We start from the raw sequence: 20,029 nt of genomic DNA, 5'->3' as shown, positions 1-20,029 counted from the left end.
TTCAGGGGATAATAACAGTAACATAACTCTAGTAAATACATTTGCTGGAGAGAGATGTTTGTCTAGTGACAGTTTTGACTCATTATAAAGTATCATAGATGGTTATAGAAGTGGATGAGCCATTAAAAGCTTGAGTCAGACTCGAGCCTGAAGCATGGCTCAAGCTCAGATCAAGGTCCTTAAGGAATCTCAAGCCCACAATGAGCCGATCCTGCAGGTGGCTTCTGCCTGCCACCCTACCACTACCCAGAATGTGACCCTACAGCGAAAGCTGCCAACTTTGAAACTGGGGAATCCAGTTTGAGTCTCTGAGCAGGCGAAGCATACTGCGATTCTGGGAAAATAACTTAATCTTCCTGTGTCTTTAAAAAAATGAATGTGATTGGGGGTGTGGCCAAGCCGGTAAGCATGGCTGCCGTGTGTCGGTAGAACTCCACGGCCCGCCAGCCATCCAGCCTCATCCTACCTGACCTTGTGGGCCCCCAGCAGAAAGGAGCCTCCCGGTGCTGCAGGGGAGGCCGGTAGAGCTGGCAGGACGCGCTGGACGTCGGTCTGCCGGACCTTAAAATGGCAGGTGCCGCATAGGGCGCGCTAGGGCCTTGGCAGCCCCGAACAGCAATCCGGTACGGAGCCGGGGGCGTCCTGGTACCCCTTCTCGCCGCTGGGCCTACAGCTTTCCATACCCGTGGGCCTGCGGGGCCAGACTGCCGAGCCATGGGCAGGCATAGGCCGGCTCTGTCTGACAAGGCCCAGACTACGATGGATCAGTACACGGTCCCCACCCCTGCGTCATATGGTGCGAATGAAGCAGATGGGCCCTCCCCGGAGCCCGCGGCATTGTGACCAGATCTTGGCGCCATCCTTAAAGGCAATCCAGGACTCCCAAGAAGCTGTAGAGCACAAGGTCGACAAACTCAGAGTTGACCTTTCCCTCATCCTGCAAAACCTGCGCGGGTCACGGGGAGAGTCTCCGAAGCAGAGAAACGCATCTCTACAACCGAAGATGAGGTGGCTGTCCTCAAGCGGCAGGTTTCAAGACTTACCTCCTCAGTGAGCAGGTAGAGGATGCGGAGAACCGGGCCCGGCACAATAACCTGCGCTTGGTGGGCCTGCTGGAGGCTTTGCACGTTCCAGATCTGGCTGCGGCACTTGAGGCTTGGTTTCGTATCTGGATGCCTGCAGAGACATGGTCTCCCACCTTTATCATAAAACGGTCTCTGGCACCACGCCCGCCGGTGGGCGTGTGGCCCCAACCAATAATCCTGAGGATCCCGAACTTCAGAGACCGCGATGAAATTCTGTGTAAAGCCAGAAATCAATCAGACCTCCATTATCAAAACTCCAAAATCCTGGTCCTTCTGGACTACTCCAGGGCGGTGCAGCAAAAGCAGGAGGTCCTTCGGAGCAGTCAAACAGAAACTGCGTGCGCTGAACTTGGGTTATATGCTGCTTTTTTCCGTCCGCCTAAAAGTTATTTTCCAGTCCAATACTTTCTTCTTTGACTCACCAGAGCAGGCCTGGGAGTGGGTGGCTAAGAGACCTGTCCTGAGAGCCCCGGCAAGGGAGGGGGAGCCAGGGGAAGGAAATGGAACCCTGGTTGGAGCCCCTCTCCCGGCTTGCATGCGGAGAAAACGCTCCCAGGAGGTCGAGTGTGGTAGTGGGGGAGTGGAAGAGCGGGTTGGTAGCCTCTCCGTTACTGGAGCGGCCAGCAGACATAGCACTGGACGCTGCCCAGACGACCACCCCGGCCTTGTTTGCATTGGCAAAGAATGTTCAGACTCCTTCGGGGTGACCGGGGCTGGAGGGCAAGAGGCCCAGAAACTGAGACTTAGTTTGGAATGCTTGGCTAAGGCTGGCCCCCGGGCCAGGGATTGGCAATAGCTTGAGAGACTGAAATGGTCTTATTTGGTCTTCAAAGCGATGGTCAGGTTGGACATCTGTGAACGTGGCACTGCTACATCTTGAGGACCCTCCGAAATGTCGTTGTTGTACTTTGCTAGGTTGCAAAACTGTTGGGAAGGGGCGACTGATGCTTCAGGGGTAGAAGTATAGAGTGGGGGGGGGGGGGGGGGGGGATCATAGGGAATTGCAATGTGTTGTTGCTTTTGTATTAATTTTGTTCTTTTCAGGTTAGACCTGTACACAGTGAGTCGCATGCAGACTGAACCGTTACCCCGGAGCGTCTACAGCAGCTCGGATCCGATGGAGGATCGGAATTGAATTTATTGCCATTACCCCTACCTGTACTATGTCCACGATACTCTCCTGGAACGTGAACAGTCCGTTAGACTGCATCAAGAGAGCCACGGTCCTACGTTATATCACCCGGGGGTAGTCCTCTTACAGGAGACCCATTTGGTGGGAACCCAGTGTTTGTTTCTCGGGCGCTTCGGTTACGATCGGGTGTACCACTCTGGTTTCTCTAGTGGGTCCAGGGGGTGGCCCTTATGCTTCATTAGACGTTACCCATGCAGGTGGATAGGGTCCATACCGACCCCCAGGGAAGATGTGTTGGAGTGGAGGGCCACCTGGCAGGCTGACAGGTCAACTTCGTCTCAAGCTATTTTCCTCCGCAGCTCCTTCGGCCCACCCTGGCAGGGCTGCGCCCTTTGCTCCTTTCCCTACGGCAGGGAACTACTATTCTAGAAGGGGACTTTAACTCGGCCTCGGACCGAGACACTTTCACTGTCCCACGTACTGGCCGTCGCACGGACTCTACGTCCCTGGTGAACTGGGCGTACCTTGGGTTTGTGCGACGCATGGCGGGCCTGGCACTCTCGGACCACGGCATTCACCACCAGTTGACGGCCCATCACACAGAAGCCGGGATAGATCTAATATGACTCCCAGCGGCGAATCTCCTGGCCTTGACTTTGGTGCAGATCCTGGCCCCGCGATATCTCAGATCACACGCCAGTCCTCTTGAGCTGGGGTGCCCTAGCGCAGAATGTGTGGCCCATGTGGCGCCTCAGCACCTGGTATTTGAAAGACCCCGAATGCATCAAATTCACTGACTATCGTACTACTTCCTAGAGAACCAGGGCTCGTGGCCTCAGCAGGGACCCTCGGGGCGGCGAGCAAACCTACATTTGGAGGTAGTATTAAGGCATACGTCAGAAGGCCAAGCTAGAGGTCGTTATAGCAGAGCGACGACCTGGGGGGGTGGGGGTGATATTCGAGGAGGCAGTTGTAGGCTCGGCAGCATTGGCAGGCCTCGACCCAAAGAGTCGATGAGCTGGGTGACAACAGAAAAATTGCTTTACTGGTTGTCAACACGCAGTGTCTCTGGCCAACTGGCACCCCTTATCAGGGATCCCACGGGCGTAGCGCAGGAGGACCTGCTGGCCATCACCTGCACTTTCTCCTTCTACTATGAGTCCCTGTACGCCTGAATGTCTCAGCCCACTGCGGAACCGGAAAGCCCTATCCTGGGTGACATTCCGCTGCCCTCTCTCCCGTCGCCCTTTGCGTAAGAACTTGACCTACCTCTGTCAGAGGAGGAGGTGGGGGAAGCCATCTCTGCAATTCAATCCGGGAAAACCGCAGGGTCTGACACATATCCGGTCGAATACTACAAGCAATTTTGATCGCACCTGATATGTCCCCAGGTCAATGCATACAAGGAGGAGCTCAGTCACGGCTCCTTCGCTCCGTGTCAGGATTATGCCACGACTTTGGTCATACCCAAGGACAACCTGCCACGGGACCAATGTTCGTCCTACCAGCCCAGCTTGCTAATCAACACGGACATTGAGATATTCTATAAGGTCCTGGTTAACCGGCTGGTACGTACACTACCCCACCTGGTGCATCCCGACCAGTGTGGCTTCATGCTAGGAAGAAGTACAAGTCATTGTCTCTGCCGGGTTCAGGTGGCGCGGTCGCAGAATGATCGGATGGGTGATGAGCTGGCACTCCTCCTGGTGTACTTTCGCAAGGCCTTCGACACCCTGGCTTGGAACTTCTGGGAGGGGGTCCTAATGCAGATGGTCTTCCGCCCAAAATTCAGGAGCATGGTCTGTCTACTGTATCATAGCCCCTCAGTGCAAGTAAATGGCATCCTTTCAGATCCCTTTCCAATCAGACGTGGGACATGTCAGGGATGTCCCCTTTTCCCCCCTACTGGTAGGCCAGCGGATTGATGGCTAAGGCAGCCTCCTCTGTGGGGACCCACTGATAGACGGGTGTCCTTATAAACGGATGATGTCTTGGTGTTCCTGGGGAGGCCCAGGCGCTCAGGCCTCGCTGCCTTGAGCTCATGAAATTTTATGGTGAAGCCTCAGGCCTTTGCTTATACCCCAGGAAGTCGCTGCTGGTTGGAGGTGTGGGGCGCTGTGGGGGGTGCGATCTGGTGCCCAGACATCCCAGTAAGGCGCAACACCTTCAAATACTTTAGGATTCAACTCTCCCAGATCTGGCATGGCAGCTGAATTTCCAGCCCCTATCCCGCGCACTGAGGGAGGATTTGGCATGCTGGGGTCGGTTGCCCCTGAACCCATTGGGTCAAAGCACCCTTTTTAAAAATGATCGTCCTCCCCCGCTAGTTGTACGTCCTGACAAACTTTCCCTACTTGCTTGGTGCCCCAGGCCTTGTCCCAATCCCTCACCTCCAAGCACACACACACATATGTGAATATATATATAGGCCTGTTGGACGAGTTGGATGGCGATCCGGTCCCGCTGGGGGCCCCGGACTGCACGCGGGTGGCAGTGCAGTGTTGGAGGGCAGTGCTGCGGTTGATGGGCTGGGACCGTCGCCTCACAAAGCTGACGCTTTTGTGGCAGGGAACACAGTTGTAGCAGGTATCCCGACTGGAGGGTTTTTTCGACATTGGGATGCCATTGGAATTACATATCTGGGTGATGCCTGCATCGGGGATAATTTTATGTCCTTTCAGCAGCTGAGGGAGCATTATGCCCTATCCAGCTCCCAGTTTTTCCACTTCCCTTCAGATGTGCCACACCTGGCGGACCCACCTGTCGTCTAGTCTCGCTCTCTCCCAGATCTGAGCCTGCTTGAGGCGAAGCTGCTCTCGGGGCATTTGTGGGGGAGGGCTATTGCCCAGATCTATCTATCCTTGCTTACTAATGTGCCCAAAAGCCTCACTCAGTTGCGGGACAGGTGGGCGGCTTGGGTGGGGGAGATGGAGAGGATGACTGGAGGGAGGCCTATCTAGCACCAAGGGAGATGGTCATTTCCACCAGGATAAGAATGATTCAGATAAACTACTTCCATATGTCATATCTGTCTCCACGGAGACTCCGACATATTCGCCCAGGGACCCCCGTGCCTGTAGGAGATGTGGTCAACTGGTTGTGCACATGTGGCATGGCAGTGTCTGGGGATAAGACCCTTTTGGGCAAGGGTGGAGCGGGATATCTCAGCGGTTCTTGGCTGTCCCACTGAATTGAATTTGAGGGTGGAGCAGCTGGGCCTTCTAGAGGAGTTTGGGGGGGGGGGGGGGTGCTGAGAGCTGAACAAATATTCATAGGGGTCGCATGTCTGGTGGCCAAGAGAGACACTGCACAGCTCTTGAGAGGCCCGACAGTACTGTCACTCTTGAAGTGGCAATCTGGAGTGGACTGGTGTTCTTAATTAGAAAAGCCAATCTACAAAGCACGGGCTGTCCCCACAAATATGAGAAAATGTGGAGGAAGTAGCAGGAGTACAGGGGGCTGCCTGTGTGAACGTTATTTTCTGTTGGGGAGGGTGGCCGACTGTGGACTATACTGACTTGCTTTACTCAACAGGGTATCATGTACTCACTGGTATGTAAGTGAGTTTCTTCTGTTTTTCTGCTGAATTTTCACTCGTTTTAAAAACAATAAAATTGGTTGTATACAAAAAAAAAAATGAATGTGATCGGATTAATGTTGAAGGTTCCACATGTCAAAACACTTTTTTTAATTTTTGAAGAGGCGTCGTCAATATTTTACGAGATAATTGTTATATGATTTACCTAGCAAACATTTTCAGGGTTCCGCTCATGAACAAGCTCTAAGATCCAAGGCAGACCCTTGGTTTGTCTCTCCTTGTTATTTTGTAAGCTCACCTGCCTCTCGGTGGTTAATATGCCAGCTGTAAAGTACAACATATAACATGGAGAGCATAGATATATATATTATGTAGATAACTTAATTGGTTACAGCTTGTTTTTTCTTTTTTTAATAGAGATCCTTTTTTTTAGTTTTTTACTTGCGGTAAATATAACACAGTGAGCTATGAACAGCCATCAAGGCGCTGCATACAATCTTCAAGGCACAGGTATCACCAACCTCAACCACTGCATTAGGTTTTAAATCCTGACTTTGTTTTTTCAGACCTACCACACTTAACATATAAAACCTACTGCTATGCATATATGACTTACACCTTTTACTCTCACTGTCTTATGTAACGTTTCGTGTACATTGTATATTTGTATGATTCATTGTCTCAATATACTGTGTGTGTGATATAAAGTTTTCTGACACACCCTATACACTGGGATGAGTAGCACTATAAAAGAAATCAAAAAGACAAATGATTAAGTGTTAATTAAGTAATTATTAGTGTGATCACTCATACAGACATCAGACATCCATCGGTGCACACATGTCACTTACAGGGGGTAGAACACAGTCAAAAGCTGTTGAGAAGTGATAGGAGGAGGAGTGCCTTTGTTTCCCTCCACTGCATTGTCGTATAGGCATTGGGCTCCATATATATCCCAGCCAAGATAAGACTTCAACAAGATGGCTGATGGCCTTTTAAGTGAGGCCTTTGAGCTCAGCTGGAAGTGAAAATAAGGATTCCCTGTAGGTTGGTGTTCTGAATGGAAACCAGACAACATGCAGGTGCTGCAGAATGTGTACAGGTGCCAGCAAAGGACACTGCAACAAATTCAGAACATTTCACTTGGGCTGGCCTGGATCAATAATAATTGCTTGTCAGATACAGAGTCCGCTAAATCCCCTAATTACCTGCACGGACAGTGGGTTAAAGAAAGAACATTCTGTTTTTCATTCTGTTAACTCACATGACATAAGTGTAACCATCTACATACACATGATAGAATAGTGCCTTCTGGCGGGATCTATGTTTAATTGGCAGGGCACTTGTTTGATTACCAGCAGAGACATTTCAAGATTGAAACCTTCTGAGACTAATGAAAAGGGTATTAGCTGGTCAACTACTGAGTACATGGTAACTTAGAGAGCTACAAAATGGCACAAACCCAACATATTATATATTTCAATAAAAAGATAATTTTTCAATAGAAGTTAAAGTTACAACTGCTGTAGACTACAACACACAAAGGAACAAATCTAAACAGTAATAAAACACATCAGGCTCAGGTACTTATTAAAAAAGAAAACATCACCCCACTCTATATAAATACCTTAATTATTCCCAAATTATGGAAAAAGTAATATCCTTCATTATTGGTGATCATTCAGACTTAATCATTTTATATAGGACTATGTGTTTTCCCTTCAAAAACAACTTTACATACATACAGACATACACACTAAATTAAATAGTCTGCACCCAGTGTACCCTTAATTGCAGCTGAAATTTCTGCCAATGAGCAGACCAATGTATGGCACGGAACTGTGTTGTCCTCACTAAGCTTATTTGCATTCCATGTTTAAGTACAGACCACTACAAGGCCGCTGAGTCTCTCTTCTGGAGAGATGGGGCATCAGTGGTAAACGCTCCGGCAGATGTGGTGCCAGCAGAGGTGGATACATGTGGAGTCAGCAGAGGTGCCAGTGGCAACGTGTGGGGCACTGATGGGATTGTGTGCGTAATCACTGAAATTATGGTGAGAAACGTGGGATGACCAAAGGAGGTGGCGCCGCTTTCTGCTTTGACCACTGTGGCATATGTGAGTCTGAATTGGATTCGCTCATGACACAGGAGCTGACCCATGGTTTGTGTAGTTTTCTGGGTTGTTTCCAAATTATTGGGGCTGCATTGTCTACAACGTTTTTTCATAACCGTTGAGTAGTTTTTAAACAAGGTCTTGAATTTGAGAGCTGCAAAACAAGGAGGGAGTTCAGGGTTTCCTTAGTGACGTTTCTGTAATTTTTACACCCATACTGAAAGAAGTACACTGGCTTCCCTTAGAAGCCTGAAATAAATTTAAAATCCAATGCATTATCTTTAAAGTGCTTCATGCAGGATGACCTAGCTACCTCAATGAACTGCTGAAAATGTCAGGTGGTACCAGAAAATCAAGCAGGAAAAATTCCCACCTAGTAACACCGCAAAAGTTCAAAACATTACCAGGTCACAGCCATCTTTTTCGGGTTCTGCGCCCATTGTCTGGAAGTCCTTGCCTAGGAAGTTAAGACTGGGGACTGACATCCTCTCTTTCAGAAACCACCAATACTTTCCTGTTCAAAAACCTTTTGTATGCCATTACTTAAGATGTATTATGCCCCTTCCTCAAACTGTGTCAGTTCTCCTCACCTCCAAGATGTAGAATAGCCAAACAATGACTGAATCATCATAGATCTACTTATATACCTCCACTAATACCTCCTATGCCCTTGCCCCAGAACCCTAGATACACTAAAAAGAATGTTAAGGCAAGCTGGCCCAGTGAAAGTGGCAGCTAGAACTAGGTATAGAAAGAAACAGGGTGTCAAAGGCTGAAGGCCAGGCCAGCAATCCCCAGATCTCCTCATAAGTTAAATATCCAAAGGTGGCACTTGCTTAAAAAAAGTTTATGCCAGAGGTCATCATGCTACTTATTTCCCATATTAAATTCCTGAACTGATTGTGGTTTCAATTGCTTCTGAGACAGTCTACGCAATGAAATAATTACAGATGAACAATGAGGACCTCCTTGTTTATCACTCAACATAATGGTGCCATGATGCCGACAGAACACAATAAATGACAGAATTAATGGAGTGAGAGGAAAGAGGGATAGGGAATACTTCTTGGGTTTCTAAATGTGAGATAAGATACAACCTCATGAACAATTTAGAGGGAGGTTGAAAACTATTTGAGCACTTGATGGATCTAGACCTTTCTGCAGGGTCATCCCCAAATGTTTTGCCTTCCTCCTCCTCTTTTTCTCACCTTGTTTATGTTGGCTTTAAACTCTGGGCACTTTACCACTGCCAACCAGTGCTAAAGTGCATGTGCTATCCACTTAAAATACGGTAACATTAGCTGATCCACAATTGGCGTATTTAATTTACTTATAAGTCCATGGTAAAGTGTACCACGTGTCCAGGGCCTGTAAATTAGATGCTACCGGTGGGCCTGCAGCACCGATTGTGTCAACCACTTAAGTAGCCCTTGAAACAGGACTTCAGGCCTGCCATTGCAGAGCCAGTGTGTGCAGTTTTAAACTGCTTTGTCAAGGTAACCCTCTCTCCATCCCAAACTTTTTTAATACATTTAAGTCAACCCTAAAGTAGGCAGTGGAAGCTCAAGGGCAAAGTGCAGTGCTTTTGAATTTGTTTTTCACTACTGCAAGACTCGCCTCTATTATAAAATAACATTGGGGTGACCTTATTATTACATTTTATATGAGTAATTTCCAATTGGAAAGAGATGGGACCTGCAAGTTTGGTATATCAGGAATGACAACTGACGGTGAAGTCTGATTTTAAATTGTAATTCTGAAAATGCCACTTTTAGAAAGTTGGCATTTTCCTACCTTAAATAATCTAGTGCCTTCTGCCGGTGTCTGAATACACGTCAGGGTGGGTGGCAGCTAAGCTCCTGTGCATTCCCTCCAGACCACCACACACAATGGGAGCTTAGGTGTGACTGGTGGTCCTTTAACATCCTGATGGCCCATCCTGGGAAGGATAGGAGGGAGGAGCTGACACCTGAATGGGCTGTGTCCTAATCCCACACAAAAGGCTGCATAACCCCTTGTAGAGAGTCTGGAGCCAAGGCAGAAAGGGCAGGAATTCTGTGCACTTCAAAGGCCTCCCTTTGAAGTCTCCTCTACTTCAAAGGCACCACTGGGTATAATAACTGGACTTCCGACCCTCCTAAATTAGTACACCTCTGGGCCTGAGGGCATGCTGCCAGGAAGGACTACTGTACTGCTGAAGGGACTATCACTCAGCTGGACCATGCAGGACTCTTGCTCTGCTGTGCCTGCCCTGCTGCCCACCTTGCCTGGGAGTGAGAATGACTGAACCTGCATCTCTACATCCCCAGAACCAAAGTGACTCCAAGGGCATGCTAGCTTGCTTTCTGGTCTGAAGTCTCGAGGACATCAAAGACTTCATTTCATACTCCAACAGCACCTGGACTTTGCTTGCAACAAGTCCCACCCTCCCAAGTGGGTATAAAGTGCCACAACAGCAAAATCCATGCATTGCTATCGATGGTCTGGCTGGAACCATATCATTCCTCCCCCCCTCCCCCCAACAACGCACTGTCTACATTACTAAGAAACCTCCAACAACGCATTTAAGATTACGAGGTTTGGAACCAACGCAGCATCTGAATCCAGCAGAATTGATGCAGACGTATCGCCTCCTCTGCACCATGCATCGGGACCCGTTGATAGTGCGACAAGGTATTTTTTTCGGAGGAACGCAGTTAGTCTCTGTATCCAACCTGAGATTCATCATGGTCAGCCTGAGTTTTCAGATTTCACCCATTCTAGCGAAACCAGATAGCTCCGGTTGGCGCTTCATACCTAAGCACTAAATTTCATCTTAATCTTTAAAAATTCATATCTCAACTTCTATTTAATGATTATTTGTCATTTTGGTCTTGTTTTGTTCATTGCCTTAAGCTCTATGTTTCTAACCTGACTGAAGTGTTGCACAAATACTTTACACATTGCCTCCTAAGTTAAGCCTGTCTTCTCTGGAACAAGCTATCTGAGGGTGAGCACAGGTTAATATATTAGTAACTGATTTGCCCGGACTAGGATGGTAGTCCCTACTTGGGCAGGGTACATACCACTGCCAACTAGAGACCCGGTTATTAACAGCACTAAAAGCTATTACAGCTGCTAAACAATAATAAAGGAACTCTATACAAATAATCTGTCCTCTGTTTTGGGCAGCAACCCTACAAACCTAACCAAACTCCTAGAAAATAGCCAAACTAGCTCCTTACTACACTGATGTCCATTGTTAGCCAGCATCTGCACTAGGGTTTTGACGTTTGCTTTCAGTACACAGCTAAACATACTCTACATTTCAAAGATGTAATTGCTTTGGAAGTTTGTCACAGGTACACTGAGAAAGATGTTGGTGGAAAGGTTGTTAGGCCAATAAGGGTAAGTAATGTGCACCAAAGTCTGGTCAGAAAAAACTCGTAAAGGGAAAGCATATGGCTCAATAAATGCAAATACATAAATGCTTTCAACTATTTGGGATAGGACAGCAAATCTAAAACCAACAGGGATGCCACAGAAAAAAGGCAGTTCATGTAAAATACAATTGAACTGACAGAAGCTTTACAATGGTTTTTCAAGTTAATGCCATAGGCATTGGCAATGCTAACAGGTATTGATTAGTGCAGATAGTGCCTCTTCATTTTCTGGTGATTTTAGATATTCAGTGTTTCATCTTTGAAGCAATCTATCATCCTTGTAATCATGCATCAATCCACTATTCGACTCATTCATGCATGCACCCACTCACCAATACTCAATAAAACACACATAAAATAATAAACATATGCAAAATTAATTAAAAGAATAAAAGTTGAAGGGAAATGTTTTAACAATAAGGGCATTAGACCTGCTAGAAAAACAAATTAAACATACCATTTTTAAATATATTGTGCATATTGTATAATTTTACAATGCCATCATGGCCACCACATTTAGAAGTCAGGCGTCAGCCTTCATGGAAAGATAGAATATTGACCAATACCATTTAAAGATGGGCTCTCAGTAATTATCTCACCAGGAGGCCACCTTGTAATGGTATTGGGTATACTGTGTCATCGTTCTAGAGATGCAAGGTGGCCAATTTGTTTTTCAGATTGTAGTGCCAATCTTTTAACAGTAAAACAATGACACACTATGAACAATACTATTCCAAGATGCCAACCTTGTTTAAAAGCAGTGGGTTAGGGGCATGTCATGCACTGCAGATTCAGTGAGCATCCCAGTAGCTTTGTCTGTGAAGCTACTGTTAAACAAAATGAAGAAGGCAAATGAAAGTAAGGGGGCAACTGATAATTATAAGGACTGGCCTGCAAGTCTTAAGGGCACCCATTTTCAGGTATGTGAGTTCAGATAAATGCAATCATTAACAGGGCAATATAGCCAAACTTTGAAATGGTCTGACCAGTTCTCCATGGTGTTTGCTGTGATGAGCATAAAAAATGAAGGACACTCCAACAGAAAAGGAAGGAACATAAGCTGTTCTGGTGTATGTATATCTATTTATTTGATTACAAACACCCAATCAGACTTCTAAACAAGTACTTTAAGACATACACACACACACAAATAGTATACATAACATTGCATTACAACTTGCAAAACCATACACAACCCGTCCTAACAAGAATTCTCAGTTAAAATGTTCTATCGCCGCCCCCTTCCCCCACACAATTTTCAGATGTGTTACCAATATGCAAATCCTTGTCTACTACAGTAATCTGTGACCTCCCATTTAACAAAATACTTGTCTCCAATCTTTAAAACAGTGTAATCATCTACCCTAACAGCCTATCACCTTTAAAACATGTATTTCCTAACACAAAAAAATGTTTTCTCCAGTTCTTCAGGTTATGGAGCAGTAACCACTACCTTAACAAAAATAGCGGACTTAATGGAAAACCAAACACTAACATTGTCAGAACAAAGTGGATTGCTAAAGGATATCACACAAATAGTCTGCAATAATCTTTTATATAAATCACTCTCTGGTGAAGATGCAACAGTGTGTTACCAGCATGGAATCGCATACTTTCAACTTGTCCCATTAAGACGATATTGTAGACACACTTCAGCAACTACCAGGCAAGTTGAATCATATAGCACAGTCCTCTTCAGAGGCTCTTGGGGTCACTCTGTCTTTGGTCAATTGACACTATAAATAAGGAATCAACCATAGTCATGGAACACTCAATTCCTCATTGGATTGAACCCTTAAATTCAATTACGGGAATCTGACTTTTAGAGGCCCTAGCAAACTCCACAGAAATCAATTGTACAGTCCCTGACCACATTCAAGAGTTTTTAGTAAGAGTTGCTGCAAAATAAATGAGGAAGTAAATGGTACAATGCTCCTGCAACTATGCCCTCACCTGTGGTATAGTGCACCTTGCCTTAGGGCTGTAAGGCCTGCTAGAGGGGTGACTTACCTATGCCACAGGCAGTGGGTTAAGGGCATGGCACTCTGAGGGGGGTGCCATGTCGACTTAGTCATTTCCTCCCCACCAGCACACACAAGCTGTGAGGCAAAAAGTTAGGGGGTAACCATGCCAAGGGAGGCATTTCCCTACAGCATTTAAAACTATTTGCCAAGCCTTAAATTACCCTTTTCTTACATATAGTTCACCCCTAAGGTAGGCCCTAGGGAACCCACAGGTCAGGATGCTATGTAAGTAAAAGGCAGGACTTGTACTTGTAAGTTTTACATGTCCTGGCAGCGAAAAAAACTCCCAAAGTATTTTTCTCCACTGTAAAGCCTGCTCCTCTCATAGGCCAGCATTAGAAATTCCCAAATAGGCTTTTCAGTGGTAATTTCTGATGTGGAAGGAATAGACTTGTCATGTTTGGTATGGTTGGAAGAAATCTTACTTACTGGTGAAGGTGGACTGTACATTACTATTTCTGAAATCCCACTTCTAGAAAGAAGGCATTTCTCTGCCCTTACTGCCATCTGGGCCTTACAGCCTGTCTCCAATCCACATCTGGTCTGTGCTGGTTGACAGTTCCTCTTGTGCATACCACTCAGCCATAAGCAAAGAACACACAGCTGCATCTGCATACTGATGGGTCTCCCTGGGCAGGAGGGTGGCAGGGTTCTCTTTTACACTTCAAGGACCAGTGGCCTGCCCTCACACAAACCACTGTTTGACGTTTCCTCCACTTCAAATGCACTTTAAAGTATAAAGTATATATACTGGGTCTGTGACCCCACCAAATCAGACACTTCTAGACCAACAACTGGACTCTGTCAGAGGGACTGCCTGGCTGCCCAAAGTACTCATCTGGACTGCTTTCCTTGAAGGACTGCTGGCCTGCTTGTTGCCCTGTCCCTGCTGACCCCTGACTGCTGGAAGGACTCTAGCTTCCTCCTCAAGTGCTCTCCAAAGACTTGAATTGAGCTTGCCTCCTGTTCTGAGGTCTCAGGGCTATCAATGACTTGACCACAGAGAGGAAAATTCCAGTGCATCAGAAAATCGACACAACACTTTTAAAATTCAATGCAACATCTGCCGGATCGACGTAGTACCTGCCTCGTCTGCTGAAAAGTCACCACATCGCCTGCCAGATAAAGGCAGTGCATGTTGCCTCTTCTCACCACGCTCTGGATTTGCATTGCAGTGAGGAACCAGGGCAGCGCTCCCGGAAACCAACGCATCGCCTTGCAACGTGGAAAACAATGCATCGCCTTTGCCACGCAGGAAAAATAGATGCATTGCTTTCCTTTCCGATGCATCTCCTCCTCTGCGGACCTTTGTGTCGTTATTTTCAACACATTTCAGGTCCAGTATGTTAAAAGAATAGAACCACTGATTCTTAAAGATTGGGTCTCGTCTAAAACTTTAAAAAGTGATATCTTGACTCGTGCATATTGGATTTCTGTCGCTTTGGTCTTATTTTATTCAGATACATTTTATCTGTTTTCCTAACCTGGTGTGGAGGGTTCTTTTGTGGTGTTTTCACTGTGTTACTGTATGAGTTATTGCACAAATACTTTACACATTGCCTTCGAAGTTTAGCCTGCCTACTCTGTGCCAAGCTCCCAAAGGGTGAGCACAGAATAATTTAGATTGTGTTGTGACTTACCCTTACAAAGAAATGTAACAAATGTCAATAACATGAAGTTGTTGGGTAAGTGTAATGAAAGAGCTTAGAAATATTAAGATAAAAGACAAAAAGGTGCAAAGACAAAACACGGAGAAGACGAACATCAGACAAAACCCCAATGCTAGAATTAGAGAAGCAGCTTTCCAACCTTGTCAGAGGTCAGATATCAGCCTAGAACTAGTTCTGCATTGTATGAAAGTGGGAATCAACGTGTCCTGAGGCTTACAACATTCCGTCTATTTGAATGAACCCATAGCTTTAGGCTCACTTAAAATAATGAAATTGATTTTTTCTGGCTTTACGTTATTTCGTATTGATTATTTTATGGAATGGGTGGGAAGAAAGAGAAGTTGTTTCTGGTTTCGAAAAGAGGAAATTATGCAGAATAAGCAATGGAAATAACTGAATTAATGTACATGATTCTTGAAGCTATGACTAGGCTTAAATAACAAGTTGAAAATACAACAGTGTGAACAAAGAAAAGTGCCTAAAGAGACATCACTGTCAGCAGTATGTGTTTACAAAGCATATCAAAAACACTCTTGTTGCTCCCATACATCGTTGGGCAGACGTGCTTCAAGAGAAAAACTGAAATGACTGCTGAGCTTTTCCAGAGACGCAAGCGGGCCTAAAGCCGGGAGGGGAATGGGAGCCCACAATAGTATACAATTAACTTTTACTAGCCAATGGAAAATAAAGCCCTATATCCATAGGGGTGGCCTAAAATGTGCCCAATCAGTGCCTAAGACATCTGTCCCTAAAAAAAGACAAACTGAAAATTGAGACAGGTATCTAGAGAGAGGACCAAATAAACCTACACCATACGAGAGAGGAAAGCAGACATGTGTACCCAAAAATAGAAGCAAAGGAGACACCTGCATCCACATGGAGACAAAGCAGATATCAGTAACCAAAAAAAAGAAGGCAAAGGCGCCGGAGCTCTACAGATAATGTGTACTGATACTGCTGTTTACAGTAAAGAGCTTGCATAGAAATGGACACAAATTACATCATCCATCATGTATAACGTCAAATCTCTCGGTTTCATCCTTGATAAAAATAATCCTTCACAATCATACCAACTCAATAGCTAGAAACAGAGGATAATTAGGTCAACTAATCAAGGGCTCAAACCATCCCTGCAAGACTAAGACCTGAAGGAAGTAATCCAAGTTTCGGATCATATCTAGATTAGACTACAGGAATGCTGCCTTAACTGGCATCCTCGAACGCATCTTGCTCTGCTCAGACCCTCCCTTCACACTACTGTCAGACTTATCTGTAGGGTTGATTGATCAGATCATATCCCCTAGGCCTGCACTCTCTCAAAAGGTAGATGGACCTACAAATTGGTACGCATAGTTCACAAACGTATCCATTCTGATAACTTCCACTATCTGACCAAGAAACTGAAGATCTTTGGGGGTATGCACCATCTCTGCAGTTCTCCGACTCATTATTACTAGAAGTGACAGTTTTCAACAAAAAACACATCTCAAACTAATATTTCTGAGGGCAATCACCTAAGGTCTAGAACTTTGTTTCTCCTGCTGTTCACACAAGCTTCTCCCTCCTGGCCTGCCTTCTTCAAAAAATAACTAAACCGCTTTCTTATTAACCTTATTTCCTGCCCTAAATTCACTAGCTACCTGCCTGATGCAGGCTACTCCTCTTATCTACTGTCTCCTTCTCAAGGGACCTTATTAGCTGTTCACTTCCATACTCCTGTATTTCTGGGAGGTACACTGCACTAATATCCTTTACCGCCGGGACTTTTTCTGTCATCAATATGCTTTTTTTCCCATATTGCTTCACTGATGTTATGTTTTGTTGTTTCTGTACTTCTCTAGACACTACCTTTGTTCAGGCATTACCAATATTTTTGTCATACAAACGTATTCTATATAAAGAGCTCCGATACTCTCTGGCATGTGTGCACTATACAAACATGCTTGATACCCCTTTAAGAAAAACAAAAACAATTCATATAAAGTATAAACACTTGACCACCACAACATGTTTAAGAAAATAAACTGTTCTTTTCTGCCAACATGTCTAGCTAGTCCTATTTGGCTACATCTCAGCAACAGCACTAGGAAAGCAACTGATATCAAAGCACTTTATAACCTTTTTTCGCTTAAGTTAGGTATATTTGCCCCCAAAAAAAAAAAAGAGAGAGAGAGAAACTTTGTTCAAACTTTTTTGCATAATGTTAGAGACCCACCAATGGTGCAAGAGTAGGTGGTTGGGAGACTAAGCAATTTCCAAAAGGAGAGGAGACGACACATAGAAATAACCTAGGGGCTGAGGAAACCTGTGCTTAAACGGGTGCAGAGAAAAGTAATTGATATTCACCCAAACGGGAAAGTGTAGGGTCAGAGATGCTTATCCACAAGAAAAAGACAGGCATTTGCACATGTGCAGTGAAAAATGGGATGTAAATACTTACTCCTGCATTATCATGAGATAAAGCAAGACAGGGCTTTAAGTGGGCTGACATTTTGAGACAGTTCTCTGTTGGGCTATTTATTAATGTCCTTCTCTTTAACAGCATTAATGCTAACTGGGTTCTCAACAAAGACTGTAACCAGCATTGGTAATGTCAATAGGTCAGGCTTATGAATACACTGTCAAACCAAACCTAAAAGACCATGTGCATCGATTGCACTCCTCTCATCTGTGCTGCTGCCTGAGAGAAACACAATAGAATATCTAATTAACTATGACACTTTAATAGCATTGCAACGTCATGTGTGTGACCCTGAAAGCTCAAGCGGAGGCGACTGGATGAATAAACAAATGACCACAGTTATGTAGAGAGCAAGCACTTTTTTGTGGAAGCACACAACTTCAGCACAATCAAGACAGGTACCACTGACTCCAAACATATGGGGAAGCCGAAGCCCCTCTACTGGTGATACTCACATAATTGTATGGACACAGCTGTGCTGTCACGCAAGAGCATAAAAACATCTAAGGTGTTGCATTTCAGCAATGCAATACCCTGTTTACATTTCACATTTTATTAATTGTGCATTCTCTGAGTAGTTGACGTTTTAATGTGTTGTGTTTCTGTTTTTTTTTAAACACATTTTTCTCTTTGTGTAGTGTACATTTTGACTCATTTGCACCTAGGCATCAGAGTGAGTTCAAGTTGCGGGTGGGTGTTTATTACTGCACGAATGGGAGCTCTGAAGTTGAAACAGAACTCTGTAAAACGCACTGAGCTATAGTGAGAGACTGCAAAGTGTATTACGTGGACAACAGGAGTGTCAGACACCACGAAAATCACTACCCCATCCACAGACCTTAGCAATGTTTAATTCGGTCTCCTTTTCAGAACTGAAATATTTTTAATTCCAATGATTCACTACAAGATCACTGTTGTTGTCCACACATCTGATACAAGCAGCACTGGCAGAGCTAATAAGTGTGGCTTGTTTTAGGTGCATGTAGTTTTTGAGGGACGTCTGGATGAAATAACAAAAAGCTCATAGAGGTGCACACAAACACTAGTCAGGTGGCTCGCTGTGCGAAGCGAAGGACTTAAGTTTACAAGTTTCAAGGTATGCTCTTAATTACATTAGCCACGCGCCTTCTAAAAGATTCCTCTGGACACCCCTTCCTCTTCTTCATGCCACTCAAAGTACTGGGGAGTCACAAGTGTCAAGAAAGATAGGCAACACATATTTATTTCCCGATATAGTACAAAACCAGAGAGCACGGTGACACTCGTGCCTACGGTAGAGTAGGGAGAGTCTCAGAGCAACCTGTAACCAGAAAAGGCAGGAAACGTAAACAGCTTAAACAGGTAAGCGGTGGCCGTAACACTGCCTGTCTCGATACGACAGTCGAGGTTAGAGAAAGCCGACTATGCTCCAAGAAGATGCAGTGCCCAAAAGAAGGATGCACGAAGCAAACGTGAGCCCGGAAATAAAGAGGAGGACGGAAACGTCTGAGCTCAAACAAAAGGAGTAAACAACATTTGTGCAATGGCACCCGAGCCCAAAAAGGGATGAAACACCTGAATAAATCAGCTGAGGGCTACGAAGCATTGTTCTGAAAGCGAGAGGAGGCAGTGACGAACAAGAGCAGGACGAGCACAGAAAACTGCGCTTAGAGGACACAAGAGGTCGCAAAAATAACAAGAGATGGGGATACAGATTAAAAATAGGAGGAGCCACTAAGCGCAGACCAACCGTTAACGCACAGCGAAATAGCGCTACCCACAGTCTTATTTACTCTCTAGTAGCCCCCCGCCCCCGGAAGTTAAAGGAGACAACCCACCCACTCGCAAGTTCTTCCCTGCCCTACTTAGTGGCTCCAGGGAACATGTGACCGGCTTCGTACAGAGCCGCTCCTGTCGTCATGGGGCTCGCTGCACGCACGCCGCTCTCCTCTGGCCGCCCTTCGCAGCGTACCACACAGGCGGGACTATAGTACCACCCCTACCGGGTTTCAGACTGTCTCCTACCTGCGCCCAGCCACCTGCAGCCATTTTGAGCGTCCCCGGGGAGCTGGCAGAGTAATCGAGCAGCCGAGAGCATCGAGCGGCAGGTGGCTCACTGCAGGACTCACCTTACACGTCCGCAGCCGAGCGGTGATTGGCTCAGGCGCGGAGGAGAGTCTGCGGCTCTCACGCCTGGTGCACGAGACTTTTAACCTGGACCCCTGGAACTCCTGCTGTGATAGTTGTCAGCAGCCCACTTGTACCCTTCAGTGGATATACTGGGGTCATTCACAAGGGTACATTTAAACTTGAGTAAATCACTACGCATGTAAATTAGCAACATTTTAAAATATAGTAGCGGGAAATTTAAAAACAAATCAGTAGAATGTATTTCCCCCTATTTACTTCTATTGAAGCAGAGGCAATTTCAGGCGGGAGACGGCCAAAATAAGGCCACTTTTGGCTTAACAAATCTGGAGTCTTCCATCTGAAACAAATCTATTGGCATGTATGGTTTATGCTTGCACTCCTCAGTAGCTTTACTATTTTGGGCTAATCACTGTGTAAGAGCGTATAGTTATTAAAAATGGTAGACTTCTATGTC

General features: G+C 45.7%; 1 protein-coding gene across 4 annotated transcripts in view; it reads right to left on the bottom strand.

Annotated features, from left to right (window-relative positions):
* The window catches only part of TBC1D14 (TBC1 domain family member 14), a 490,570-nt gene extending 471,014 nt beyond the window's left edge, over positions 1-19,556 (bottom strand). Inside the window, exon 1 of one of the 4 annotated variants that reach the window (XM_069203187.1) lies at positions 19,450-19,556. In XM_069203187.1, coding sequence (XP_069059288.1) covers positions 19,450-19,522 — 73 coding nt within the window. In that variant the 5' untranslated portion in view covers positions 19,523-19,556. Of the gene's footprint in view, positions 1-19,262; positions 19,392-19,449 lie in introns of those variants that run through there. The other 3 variants (XM_069203189.1, XM_069203206.1, XM_069203191.1) reach the window with 3 other exon arrangements.
* Between the last annotated feature and the right edge of the window lie 473 nt (positions 19,557-20,029).

This window comes from Pleurodeles waltl, chromosome 1_2 (genome assembly GCF_031143425.1).
Source record: "Pleurodeles waltl isolate 20211129_DDA chromosome 1_2, aPleWal1.hap1.20221129, whole genome shotgun sequence".
In the NCBI taxonomy this organism is placed as follows: Eukaryota; Metazoa; Chordata; class Amphibia; order Caudata; family Salamandridae; genus Pleurodeles; species Pleurodeles waltl.
The sequence above is the reverse complement of the archived record's forward strand: the minus strand, read 5'-3'. Positions and strand labels throughout refer to the sequence as shown.